Consider the following 14,861-nt stretch of genomic DNA (forward strand, 5'->3'; position numbering starts at 1 on the left):
TGGGTTAGTCGGAGCTAGGAACAGAGTGTTCGGGTAGTTGCCGGTGAGGTAGTCATTTGGTGGGGTATCTGAGCTTGGGATTTTATTGGCAAGGTTTTGTCCTATAGTGGAGAAGAAATCATTGAGTCTGTTTGCTGTTTCTGTTGGTGGGAGTTGGGGTTCATCTGATTTTGCTAATTTTATTTCGCTATTTCGTGATATCTTTTTTGTTCCCAGAATTTCTGATAGGGTTTTCCAGGTCTTTTTTATATCACCTCGTAAGTTGGATAATCTGTTCTCATAATACAATTTTTTTGCCCTTCTTATCAGGCTGGTTAGGATTGACGAGTAACGTTTTGTTTGGTCTCTGGTTATGTGACCCATTCTGTACTGTTTTTCATATTGGTGTTTTGTATTTATGGATTTGAGAATGCTGGGTGTTAGCCAGGGACTGTTCAGTCTCTTTGCTGTCATCTGTTTAGTTTTTTTAGGGCAGTGCTTGTTATAGAGGTATTGGGTCTTTTTTAGAAAATTATTAATACATTCGTCAATATCTGTATAGGTTTCTAGCTCAGTGTGCCAATCGATGTTTGCTATTGCTGTTGTGAAGTTATTAATGGCTGCCTCATTGTGAAGTCTGAAGGTGACTTTAGTAGTGTCTTGGGGTAGTTTACCAAGAGTTGTTATGAGGAAAGTAGGGTAGTGGTCTGTGGTATTATCTGTAATTATGCCTGATTTTAAAGGGGATATGGTGTTGGTCCAGATGTGGTCAAGTAGGGAAACACTAGTCTCTGTAACTCTTGTAGGTTTTGTTACTGTTGGTAGTAACATACAGTTATTCATTGTGTTTGTGAATTCAGTAACGTGTGGGTCCTGGTCTTGCAGGAGATTTATATTGAAGTCACCTGAGAGTAGTAAGTGATCTTTGTTCATGCGTGCATCAGTTATCATACTTCCTAGATTTTGACTAAATTGGCTAATGTTTGACTGTGGAACTCTGTAGATGTTTATCAATGTGAGAGGTTTTTGTAGGTACTTGGATTTGAATTTAGCTATTATATATTCCCCATGTTCATCCCTTGTGCAAGTATTAGTGATACATTGTAGTTGGTCTGAGTAGTATATGGCTGTGCCACCCCCTTGTTGGTCTGGCCTACAGTTGTGTATGGCTGTGTATCCAGGAATGGTATAGACATCTGTACTATCAGGCTTTAGCCAGGTTTCAGTTAGTGTAATGATGGACATATTGGCATGTAAGGAATTTAGTAATGCTATGAGGTCATCGTAATGCTTGCTTAAAGATCTGATATTGTAGTTAAAGATAGTTATGTTGTTGTTGGCACTGAGAAGTGCCTTTGATTGCTCTGCAGTGTAGTAATTACAGTAACTGTTTGATTCATTTAAGTCATTAGATAAGAGGTTGGTATCAGGATCAATGCTTGTAATCATAAGATTTGTAGTGAATCTATAGTTTGAATTAAGTATAAAACAAAGTAAATAGTCTTAAGCTAAAAAAATAGCACCTAGATTATTTAACAAATGTAAAATAGTGAGCTAAGGGACTAATACAAATAAAGTGATGATCAAATAGTGGAGCTTGGGAATATGGTAGTAGGTAGTACTATAAAGGTAATTTTTTAAAGTTAGAATTATAGTATAAAATTATATTATAAATGGGACTAATATAGGTTGTGGTGAACAATAAAGTGGTAATCAAATAAATGAGCTTTGGAATATAATGGCAAAATTGTGAACTTATTCTACTTTAGCACCTAAGAATAGCACCTTGATTATTTTAACAATTGTGAATATATAAACTAGGATAGTTATATAAAGCTAAAATAAAGGAGAAAATATATAAGGGACTAAAATTAAGTAATGGTAAGCAAAGTTAAATCTACAGATGGTAGGAATTATAATATAAACTTATAATATAAAAATACAAATTGAAATGGTACTTGCAATTGCACTAGAGTCTGGTATAGGTTGTTGACAAGATCAAGATTATAACTAGATTTAAATTGACAAAATAAAATTCACAATTAAAGTACCAAAAGAATGATAGTAAAAAAATAACAGTGGTAATGTCTTGGTTATAATATGATAGTAAGAGGGCAGACAGGTACACAGGTACAAGGGATAATATAAAGGTTGGGGTTGAATATAAAAACTTGAAAATTTGGCTACAAAATGTTATGGGAAGTATAAAATAATGTTTAATCTACAAAAGTAAAATTGACTGGTAGTAAATATGGTGTTTAATAAAATTTTTAGTAAGTAATAATGATTACAAAAAAGTGAAAAAGTAATGTTTATTTCATTCAATATTGCACTGGTAGTTATACTTGAGGTTATATGGCAGTACAAGGTAATTAAGAGTAATCTAGGATAGTAAATGTGGTATTAAAACAGGTTAAGGTAATTAGACAAGTAATGGTTATTAAATGTCAAAAATGTTAAGAGTAAATTGAAATTATAGTAAAAATGATATTTATTAATTTTAGTAAGTAATATCAATTGATAGTATTTAAAAAATATTAGGTAGTAATATGGACAGAGAAAGTATCAATTCAGCTAATGTTTAAGCGAACAATACTAAATAAGAAAATCACATAAGGTGACTTATGCTTACTAGTAAAATCACAAAATGAGGTAGTTGATTATTTAATTACTAAGAGATTGTACAATGAAATTTGAACAATAATGGAGCAAAACGTACACTACACTACGTAGGCTTTTAGGTTGGACATTGTTTAGTTGTTCTCTGCAAGATTAGTATCCCTGAGAAATCGTGATAGATCATTCTCGTTCGTGATTGTGTACAGTTGACCTACATTTGTTTTCCTAACTAGAATTTTCCCATCCCGTGTGAAGCATTGGTGTATTGTGTCATTATTCTCTCGCTTAAGTTTTCTGACTCTATACAGGAGGTTCTGACGTTTTTTGGTAAGACACTCGTTTATGTATACCTCTTTCTTTACTTTAATAGATGCAATAATTAAGTCTTTTTTCCTGTCATGTGAGTGGAATCTAAGCATAACACTTTTTCTACCATGGGATCCTAGTAACCTGGCTTCTTTTATTTCTGACTCTGGTACAATAACACTTGTTTGGTCCTTTATGATCTGCAGAGTAATTTCTTTACTGTTTGTTTGGTTCATATCACTGGGAAAAAGTGGACTGTTAACTATTACTGCGTCAGATAGTTTATCTTGTTCCGTTTTATCTTCTTGGAGAGCAAAGTAGTCACTGAACTGGTTATCTAAGTTGTTCTTCCATTCTTTTACTGCTTCTTCAACCTTTGTATTAAGAGATATTATTTGTTGGGTATGGCTATCTATGACTGCTTGGATGGTCTTGTCACAGTTAGTCATTCCTGGTGTCGATAACTTTTGTTCAAGACTGAGGATTTTGTTTTCGAGTTGTGTCATCCTGGTGTCTTGTTTTGTTAGTGTCTCTCGAAGATTCATATTTTCAATAACTAAGTTGGAGATGCATGACTTTAGGGTATCTGGATCGTTGGTCATACCTGAGAGACTACTTGGTAGGTTGAATCCGGGGAAGAGAGGGGAGGATGGGCTGGTGGCAGCCATGTTTGTTGTTATTGTTGTGGTGTGGCCTTGAGTGGTGGTGAGTGGGGTGGTTGCTGGGCCGGCGTCCTCCTGGCTACACTTGTTGAATAGTTGATTTTTCGGTGTTTTCTTGCTGGCCTTGGTGCTGTTTCCTCTTAGATTGCGCCTCATAATACTACAGGAATTGTTGAAGTTAAGAAGAAGTTGTAGTATACAAAGCTTAGGGTTACGTTGTTCGGCTGGCAGCGGGGTGTTGTTTCGGTTTGTTTGCAGTCTTCCTTTGATCTCTATTTTTTCGATTTGTAGGTTTCACTGTTGGTAATCTTTGGTCATTCTGGGTGCTACGTTGGGTAGTGGAGTTTTGCTTGTAACTAGGTCATCATAGGAGCATTTGTAGCTCTGGTAGTTGGAGAAATGTACGGAGCTTGGAAGACGCTGCTGCCGCTGGTAGCAATCTTGCTGGTAGCATTATTATTATTATTATTATTATTATTACTATTATTTTTACTATTATTATTATTACTATTATTATTACTATTATTATTACTATTTATTATTATTATTGTTGTTAGTATTACTATTAATATTATTATAGTTGTTATAATCATTACAAATATTATATAAATAATTATATTATTATTATTATTATTATTATTATTATTTCTTCTTTTCTTTTAACACACCGGCCGTATCCCACCGAGGCGGGGTGGCCCAAAAGGAAAAACGAAAGTTTCTCCTTTTACATTTAGTAATATATACAGGAGAAGGGGTTACTAGCTCCTTGCTCCCGGCATTTTAGTCGCCTCTTACAACACACATGGCTTACGGAGGAAGAATTCTGTTCCACTTCCCCATGGAGGTAAGAGGAAATAAACAAGAACAAGAACTAGAAAGAAAATAGAAGAAAACCCAAAGGGGTGTGTATATATATGCTTGTACATGTATGTGTAGTGTGACCTAAGTGTAAGTAGAAGTAGCAAGACATACCTGAAATCTTGCATGTTCATGAGACAGAAAAATGGACACCAGCAATCCTACCATCATGTAAAACAATTACAGGCTTTCGTTTTACACTCACTTGGCAGGACGGTAGTACCTCCCTGGGTGGTTGCTGTCTACCAACCTACTACCTAGGATTATTATTATTATTATTACTATTATTATTATTACAGTAAATGCCTGGTATAAAGTATCATTCAGTGACTAGTACATTCAGTCATTATTCTGATATAACGAACACCAGTCTTGGTTCCTTGTATCCAGTATGTACTGTAATATATCTCCAGTAAATGAAAGAGAATTTACTCTAAATTATCTAGAATTTATTGTAAATTATCCAGCCTTTACTGTAAATCAAGAATTTACTATAAAGTATGCTAAATTTACTGTAAATTACCCAGAATTTACTGTAAATTATGCAGACTTTACTGTAAATTGAGAATTTACTGTAAATTTTCCAGAATTTACTGTAAATTTTCCAGAATTTACTGTAAATTTTCCAGAATTTGCTGTAACCCAGAATTTACTGTAACCCAGAATTTACTGTAACCCAGAATTTACTGTAACCCAGAATTTACTGTAACCCAGAATTTACTGTAACCCAGAATTTACTGTAACCCAGAATTTACTGTAACCCAGAATTTACTGTAACCCAGAATTTACTGTAACCCAGAATTTACTGTAACCCAGAATTTACTGTAACCCAGAATTTACTGTAACCCAGAATTTACTGTAAATTCTGGAGAGAGTGGTAACTGTCGGATTACAGGATTTAATAACTGTCATCGTCATTCTGAAATTCGGTTACTAAATCGTGTATGTTTCAGATCGCAGGAGACGAACTAAAGAAAAACTTCAGCGATGCGAACCTGGTCCGCCAGAGCTACAACTGTGACAGCATCCAGCGCATCAGTTCCCATGGCAACATGAGTCCACTCTTATACAACATGAAGAACACAGACGATGCTACCAGGATGGCCCAGTCACAGCCTTGTAAGCCTTAATTGGTGATTATTCAGAAAGCCGTAATAAAACGAGTGCATAAACTGTGGGATTGGTGGCTTTGAACCTATGGCAAGGGATGCTAAAATTTGCTTGGGGTTTTAGGATGCAGTTACCACAGGTTCGACCCTCACCAGTTCCATGGCTTGTTTGTACTAGTGTTATTAATCTGTGTATTACAGGTCACTGTGTATTACAAGAGGTCACTGTATATTACAGGAGGTCACTGTATATTGCAGGAGGGCCTTGTGTCTTATAGGAGGGCCCTTTGTATTACAGAAGTCCCTGTGTATTAAAGGAGGGCCGTGTGTCTTACAGGAGAGTTTTGTGTGTTACAGGAGGGCCCTGTGTATTACAGGAGGGTGCTGTGTCTTACAAGAGGGCCATGTGTCTTACAGGAGTGCCATGTTTCTTACAGGAGGGCCATGTGTCTTACAGGAGTGCCATGTTTCTTACAGGATGCCTCTGTGTCTTACAGGAGGGCCATGTGTCTTACAGGAGGGCCATGTGTCTTACAGGAGGGCCATGTGTCTTACAGGATGCCCCTGTGTCTTACAGGAGGGCCTTGTGTCTTACAGGAGGGCCATGTGTCTTACAGGAGGGCCATGTGTCTTACAGGATGCCCCTGTGTCTTACAGGAGGGCCTTGTGTCTTACAGGAAGGCCCTGTGTGTTACAGGAATGCTATGTGTGTTACAGGAGGGCCCTTCGTATTCCTCACCTCTTTTCATTGTTCCACATTTTCCTTGGCTTTCAGCTGAGTCATTATTCATTATGTTTGATGCTTTTACCACTTTTCCATTTCTATCAAAACAGTTTTTTAAAGGAATGGTGACCAGCACTATATTTTAAGGTATTGTTTGCACTTCGTATTTATTTTACTGTTTTAGATCTAGCTGTATTGAGCACTTTATATATGATAGTGTAAACATGTTTTCAAATGCTCTTTTCTACTTGTCAGCGGCTTTTGTTTATTGTATGGGGTTGGAAAGCTAAGAGCCATACAAATGGGGCCCTCCTGTAATACACAGGGCCCTCCTGTAAGACATGGGGTCCTCCTGTAATATACAGGGCCCTCCTGTAATACACAGGGTCCTCCTGTATGACACAGGGCCTTCTTGTAATACACAGGGTCCTCCTGTAATTCACAGGGTCCTCCTATATGACACAGGGCCTTCTTGTAATACACAGGGTCCTCCTGTAATTCACAGGGTCCTCCTATATGACACAGGGCCTTCTTGTAATACACAGGGTCCTCCTGTATGACACAGGGCCTTGTAATACACAGGGCCCTCCTGTAATATACAGGGCCCTCCTGTAATATACAGGGTTCCCCTGTAATACACAGGGTCCTCCTGTATGACACAGGGCCTTCTTGTAATACACAGGGTCCTCCTGTAATACACAGGGTTCCCCTGTAATACACAGGGTCCTCCTGTATGACACAGGGCCTTCTTGTAATACACAGGGTCCTCCTGTAATACACAGGGTCCTCCTGTAATACACATGGTTCTCCTGTAATATACACAGGGTTCTCCTGTAATACACAGGGTTCTCCTGTAATACACAAGGCCCTCCTGCATTTGCCTCCACATAAAGACAACTCTGGTATTACAAACCTTCAACTTTGCATGTTCTTCTTGCAACAAACCAGCTGCATCCCACCAAGGCAGGGTGACCCAAAAAGAAAAACAGAAGTTTCTCTTTTTAACTTTAGTAATGTATACAGGAGAAGAGGTTACTAGCCCCTCGCTCCCAGCATGTTAGTCGCCTCTTATGACGTGCATGGCTTACGGAGGAAGAATTCTGTTCCACTTCCTCATACAGATACGAGGAAATAAACAAGAACAAGAACTAGTAAGAAAATAGAAGAAAACCCAGAGGGGTGTGTATATATATTTTTGTACATGCATGTGTAGTGTGACCTAAGTGTAAGTAGAAGTAGCATGACGTACCTGAAATCTTGCATGTTTATGAGACAGAAGAAAGACACCAGCAATCCTACCATCATGTAAAACAGTTTCAGGCTTCCATTTTGCACTCACTTAGCAGGACAGGAGTACTTCCCTGGGTGGTTGTTGTCTACCAACTTACTACCACAGGATGGTAGTACCTCCCTGGGTGGTTGTTGTCTACCAGCCTACTACCACAGGATGGTAGTACCTCCCTGGGTGGTTGTTGTCTACCAGCCTACTACCACAGGATGGTAGTACTTCCCTGGGTGGTTGTCTACCAGCCTACTACCACAGGATGGTAGTACTTCCCTGGGTGGTTGTTGTCTACCAGCCTACTACCACAGGATTGTAGTACCTCCCTGGGTGGTTGTTGTCTACCAACCTACTACCACAGGATGGTAGTACCTCCCTGGGTGGTTGTTGTCTACCAACCTACTACCACAGGATGGTAGTACCTCCCTGGGTGGTTGTCTACCAACCTACTACCACAGGATGGTAGTACCTCCCTGGGTGGTTGTCTACCAACCTACTACCACAGGATGGTAATACCTCCCTGGGTGGTTGTTGTCTACCAACCTACTACCACAGGATGGTAATACCTCCCTGGGTGGTTGTTGTCTACCAGCCTACTACCACAGGATGGTAGTACCTCCCTGGGTGGTTGTTGTCTACCAACCTACTACCACAGGATGGTAGTACCTCCCTGGGTGGTTGTTGTCTACCAGCCTACTACCACAGGATGGTAGTACCTCCCTGGGTGGTTGTCTACCAACCTACTGCCACAGGATGGTAATACCTCCCTGGGTGGTTGTTGTCTACCAACCTACTACCACAGGATGGTAGTACCTCCCTGGGTGGTTGTTGTCTACCAACCTACTACCACAGGATGGTAGTACCTCCCTGGGTGGTTGTTGTCTACCAACCTACTACCACAGGATGGTAGTACCTCCCTGGGTGGTTGTTGTCTACCAACCTACTACCTAGAACTTTGCATGTTATCATTAATAATTTCATCAAATGGCTGTATAAATAACACCTCCGTAACCTTTCCAGTACTGCCAGTGCCCGAAAATCACGGACATTTGATGTCACTGGGGAGCGGACGATTGCAGGCAGGTAAGACCGGAAGTCTTCCTTCGTCACATCATGGTTCTGGCCTCCTATACCGCAAGGATATATTTTACAGGGGATCTCTACTTAACATCCCAGAATACAAGTAAGTTGTATTTTGTACATTATCTTTAAGGAGGGAACTACAGGGGGTCCTTGACTTACTATGGGATTATGTTGCGATGGATCCATTGTAAGTTGAAAATGTAAATCATATACGAATATGATATGCTAAATATGTAATTAGTCACTAAGTAAGTCAATAAACAAAAAAGTGCTGTAACTAAATACAGCCCCATAGCTGAATCGCTAGTGCATTCAGCTTATACACTGAGGTTCGGAGTTTGAATCTCTGGTACAGCTGGTAAATATTAGGGACGTGTTTCCATAAGACACTTGCTGTCCCTGTTCACCCATCAGTATAAAATGGGTACCTGGGTGTTAATGGGCTTGTGTGAGTCACATCCTGAGACAAAACTGACCTAATTTGCCCGAAATGCTCAGCATAACAAGTGGCTTTGTATATTGTAGTATGTCATTGATGTCTGCTAGACCTGTATACCTTGCACATGTATTTGTAGAAATAGATATTATATTATTAGTATTACTTAACAACGGAGTTCCGTTCCTAAGACCACGTTAGTAAACGTGGTCTTAACATAACTACATCGCTAAGTGAGTAACATACTATAATGGTAGTGAGTTTGTGTCAACCATCTTTGATATTGTTTTAATGTCACCTTTGCACCATTTAAAACATTTCTTATATATTTTTAAATGCTTATACAGTAGTGTACTGTATATTGTAATAAACAGTAGAGAGGAAATCAAATCTAATATACATTATTTAGGTATGAATACTCGTCAGAGTCCGTCGTAGTTTTGAGGCATCAGTAAACGAGTACGTCACTATACTACCTGGAGTCTACCTGGAGGGCATTCCAGGGATCAACGCCCCCGCGGTCCGGTCCACGACCAGGCCTCCCAGTGGGTCAGGGCCTGATCAACGAGGCTGTTACTGCTGGCCGCACGCAATCCAACGTACAAACCACAGCCTGGCTGATCCGGCACTGTCTTTAGGTATCTGTCCAGCTCCCTCTTGAAGACAACCAGGGGTCTTCCTGTAATGCCCCTTATTGCTGGTGGGAGGCTGTTGAACAGTCTTGGGCCCTGGACACTTACCGCGTTTTCTCGTAGTGTACCAGTGACGCCCCTACTTTTCACTGGGGGTATGTTGCATCACCTGCCAAGTCTTTTGCTTTCGTACAGATTGATTACTGTGTGCATATTAGGGACCAGTCCCTCCAGAATCTTCCAGGTGTAGATTATGATATATCTCTCTCGCCTGCGCTCTAGTGAGTACAAGTCAAGTGCTTCCAGGTGCTCCCAGTAGTTAAGGTGTTTGATGGAACTTATACGTGCAGTAAAGGTTCTCTGTACATTCTCTAGTTCTGCAGTTTCACCTGCCTTGAATGGGGATGTTAATGTACAGCAATATTCCAGCCTAGAGAGAATAAGTGATTTAAAAAGGATCATTGTTGGCTTAGCATCTCTTGTCCTGGATGTTCTCATTATCCATCCTATCAGTTTCCTCGCAGATGTGATAGTGGCATTGTTGTGGTCTTGAAGGTGAGGTCTTCAGACATTACCACACCCAGGTCCTTCACGATACTTTTCCGCTCTATAGTGTGATTGGAGTTTGTAGTATACTCAGTCCTAGTTATTATTTCCTCCAGTTTTCCATAACGGAGTAGTTGGAATTTGTCTTCATTGAACATCATATTGTTCTCTGTTGCCCACTGGAAAACTTGGTTTATATCTTCTTGGAGGTTAACAGTGTCCTCAATAGATGGCAGTCTCATGCAGATCCTAGTATCGTCTGCAAAAGATGATACAGTGCTGTGGTTTACATCTCTGTCTATGTCTGATATGAGAATAAGGAACAGGATAGGTGGGAGTACTGTGGCTTGTGGGACAGAGCTCTTCACTATGGCAGCATCTGATTTAACTCTCTTTACCACTACTCTTTGCGTGCAACTGGTTAGAAAGTTGAAGATCCATCTGCCTACTTTGCCGGTTATCCCTTTAGCATGCATTTTGTGTGCTAATACACCATGGTCGCACTTGTCAAAGGCTTTTGCAAAGTCTGTGTATACTGCATCTGCATTCTGTTTCTTTTCCAGGGCATCTAGGACCATATCATAGTGGTCTAGCAATTGCGAGAGGCAGGAGCAACCTGCTCTGAACCCATGTTGCCCTGGGTTGTGCAATTTTTGGGAGTCCAGATGGTTTGCTATCCTGCTTCTTAGAACTCTTTCAAAGATTTTTATAATGTGGGATATTAAAGCTGTTGGTCTATAGTTCTTAGCTACTGCTTTGCTGCCACCTTTAGAGAGTGGGGCTATATCTGTTGTTTTTAGTGACTGTGGAATCTCACCTGTGTCTAAGCTCCTTCTCCATAGCATACTTAGGGCCCATGAGAGGGATTTCTTGCAGTTTTTAATGAACACCGAGTTCCACGAGTCTGGGCCTGGGGCTGAGTGCATGGGCATGTTGTCGATGGCTTTCTCAAAGTCTAGTGGAGTTAGGGTTATGTCATAAATCTGGCCTACATTGGCAGGGTTTTGAGGCTCATTCATGAAAAAATTATTTGGATTGTCTATCTTTAACCCTTTCAGGGTCGGCAGGGCCTCTCCTAAACTTGTTCTCAGGGTCGGAAATGTTTCGAAAAAAAAAAAATAAGTATTTTTTCTTATGAAATGATAGAGAATCTTTTTCCGATCATAATGACACCAAAAGTATGAAATTTGATGGAAAACATACGGAATTATGCTCTCGCGAAGTTAGTGGTCTCAATGATGTTTACGCATCGGCGATTTCGCCCACTTTGAGCCCTATTATCGGCCAATTCCAATGCACCACTCGACAACAATCATACCTATTTCGCTAGAACTCCATTTTGTCTATCGAATGAGTACAAGAAACCACCCATTTACCGATTTCAACTAACCAGTAACGTGATCAGAAATTGGCAATTTTGCCATTTTCACACAAATTTCAGAGGATGCCAATTTCCAAATAGGGTCCAGAATAAACAAGACAGACATTCCTGGCACTAAAATAACATTTCCTCTGTTGATTACTCACGTTCCCAGGCCTCTGCTACATTTCTTTTGCTTTCCACTTTGAATTTTTATTCTCAAAAAATAGAAGATTTACTGTTATGCAGACTACTGAATTCGTGTAGAAATGGAATAAATAATATCAGTGCACTTGTGAAAGAATATGTATTAGACTTGCCAGTTGTCATGTACTGGACGTGTGGCATGATTTGTTTACCTTTGAACTTTGGCAAAAATCAAACATTTCTGCTACTTTGAGCTCAGTTTCAAGGTACTTTTCCTTGTGAAACCAATCAAAATCATCTCAATTTCCATAAGATGTCTTTCATTCTATAAAATGAGACCAGGAAAACTAGAATACAACCATAAATAGCATACAAAAATACACTGCAAAATCACTGTTTTAAACCAAAAACATGATCGTTATGCACTGTGTGCTGCAGGATTTTTTATACTGTGCACACTGACCACATAGACCCATTCTTTCATATGTAGGCCTACCAGCTTTCTCTCGCTAGATTTGAAGGCACTAGAATTTATGCGTACTAGTACGGCACCAACCCTGGCGTGCAAGCCATACTAGTACGGCACCAACCCTGAAAGGGTTAAACTGGTTAGTGTTTCGCTGAACACTGAGTTATATTGCGATTTCAGTATCTCACTCATTTCTTTGTTGTCGTCTGTGTAGGATCCGTCTTGTCTGAGCAAGGGCCCTATACTAGAAGTGGTTTTTGACTTGTTTTTGGCATATGAAAAGAAATATTTTTAATTTCCTTCAATTTCATTAATCGCTTTTAGATCCTCTTGTCTCTCCTGGATCCTGTATGAGCCCTTTAACTTTAAGTCAATATTTTCCACTTCCCTGGTTAGCACTTCCTTCCATGTATCAGATAATCTGGCATCCTTGAGGAGCTCAATGATTCTTCGTCTTCTCCTGTAGAGGGAGCGTCTCTCTCTCTCTCCAGTTTACTTCTTCTTTTCTTTTGTCTTATAGGAATATACCTTGAACATACCTCAGCTTCTAGGAGGGTGATCTTTTCGAGGCATTGGTTAGGGTCCATGTAATTTAAGATATCCTCCCAGCAGCTTTCATTTAGGGCATAGTTTACCTGATCCCAGACGATGTTCTTGTTGTTGAAGTTGAATTTGGTAAAGGTACCCTCATAGCTGTATGCATCTTGCCGATCGGGACTCCTGTGCATGCAAGTCTGAACTTCGATTAGTATTGAAAAGTCATTAAATAAATAAAAGTTTATACAATCAATAAATGTACAGTACAGTACTGTACAGTACTGTACAAAAAAATGTTTTATAGTACATTGGCTTGATTACCCAAGGATGATACAGGTACAGTACATGTGCTGCTATGTTGTACATGTACAGTAGATGTAGTGCTGTCGCACCATTGATATTTTGATTTGTAAGTCAAACCATTGTAAAGCAAGCAGACCTGGGTGGCTCTCAACTTACAATGGTTCAACTTACAATATTGCAACTTTACGATGGTTCTACTTACAATATTGCAACTTTACGATGGTTCAACTTACAATATTGCAACTTTACGATGGTTCTACTTACAATATTGCAACTTTACGATGGTTCTACTTACAATATTGCAACTTTACGATGGTTCTACTTACAATATTGCAACTTTACGATGGTTCAACTTACAATATTGCAACTTTACGATGGTTCTACTTACAATATTGCAACTTTACAATGGTTCTACTTACAACATTTCAACTTTATGATGGTTCTACTTACAACATTTCAACTTTATGATGGTTTAACTTACAATATTTCAACTTTACAATGATTCAACTTACAGTATTTCAACTTTACGATATTTTCAGCTTGCTAAATTTTCAACTTACGTCAGTTTCAACTTACGATGGGTTGGTTCGCAACATAACCCCATAGTATGTTGAGGACCCTCAGTATCTCTATATTTGCTATATTTTGTATATAATATTGATGATAATTGTACATCACATGCTAAAAATCATAGAAAACATCTATTGATAGACGGATAAATTACGTTAACTTTTCCAAATGAATTTTGACCCGTACGGTCATTCCCCGCTTTACATTGTTCGGGCCTACATTTAATTTGCCTTTACACTGCTCTTTTCTAGAGTAAATTTCAGTTTGTCGAATGTCATTACGTCGACATTACGTCACTCAGCAATGTCACTTACGTCATAATTTTTTTAACTGTGTTCATCATTCTTTAAAAAGCATGACTAAAAGGCATTTTTAGTGTTCCTTAAAGTTTAGTTATATTCTTTTGGGAGTTATTTGCACCAGTTTTACAGTGTCATCATTTTAAGGCATTACATCCACTTTACGTCAAAAACCGAGTTACGTCATGGCTCTTGGAACCAATCAGTGACATAGGGCGGGGTACGGCTGTACTTCAAAACCTCATTATAGCCCTTGCTGGTTACATTAACTTGCAGTTAGAATTTAGCATAGGTCAAGAATATTTTTCATTATTTTTTGTTTAATATAAATAATTTTTCCCCCCATAACCCTGTAGAAAAAACCTTAGACTAGCACCATCATCAGGGCCGTGGACTGCACTTACCTGCGCACCAATAGAATTCCCTGTAGTATATCTTACTTTCCTATGCAGGCAGGATCCTGGCAGCTACAGAGCTTCAATGGTTCGTCTTCCCAACACTGAAAAAACGCCCAGTGAGCTGGAGACAGCTAAGGTTGGAATGGTTGATGCACAGCTAGTGTATTTGTGAACACTAACATTAGAATGATTGATATATAGCTAGTGTATTTGTGAAAGCTAAGGTTGGAATGATTGATGTACAGCTAGTGTATTTGTGAACACTAACATTGGAATGATTGATGTACAGCTAGTATATTTGTGAAAGCTAAGGTTGGAATGATTGATGTACAGCTAGTGTATTTGTGAACACTAACATTGGAATGATTGATATATAGCTAGTGTATTTGTGACAGCTAATGTTGGAATGATTGATGTACAGCTTAATGTATTCATGAAACCTAAAGATGGAGTGATTGATGTACAGCTTAAAGTATTTGTGAAAGCTAAGGTTGGAATGATTGATGTACAGCTAGTGTATTTGTGAAAACTAACATTGGAAT

General features: G+C 39.1%; 1 protein-coding gene across 4 annotated transcripts in view; it reads left to right on the forward strand.

Moving 5' to 3' along the window:
• Mct1 (Monocarboxylate transporter 1) overlaps window positions 1–14,861 on the forward strand; it is an 80,516-nt gene that overhangs the window by 53,569 nt on the left and 12,086 nt on the right. For all 4 annotated transcript variants that reach the window (XM_070105162.1, XM_070105161.1, XM_070105163.1 and 1 more), the window contains 3 exons: window positions 5,378–5,543; window positions 8,560–8,722; window positions 14,374–14,455. In XM_070105162.1, the coding sequence (XP_069961263.1) occupies window positions 5,378–5,543; window positions 8,560–8,722; window positions 14,374–14,455 (411 nt within the window). The remainder of the gene's footprint in view (window positions 1–5,377; window positions 5,544–8,559; window positions 8,723–14,373; window positions 14,456–14,861) is intronic.

This window comes from Cherax quadricarinatus, chromosome 97, assembly GCF_038502225.1.
Source record: "Cherax quadricarinatus isolate ZL_2023a chromosome 97, ASM3850222v1, whole genome shotgun sequence".
NCBI lineage: Eukaryota > Metazoa > Arthropoda > Malacostraca > Decapoda > Parastacidae > Cherax > Cherax quadricarinatus.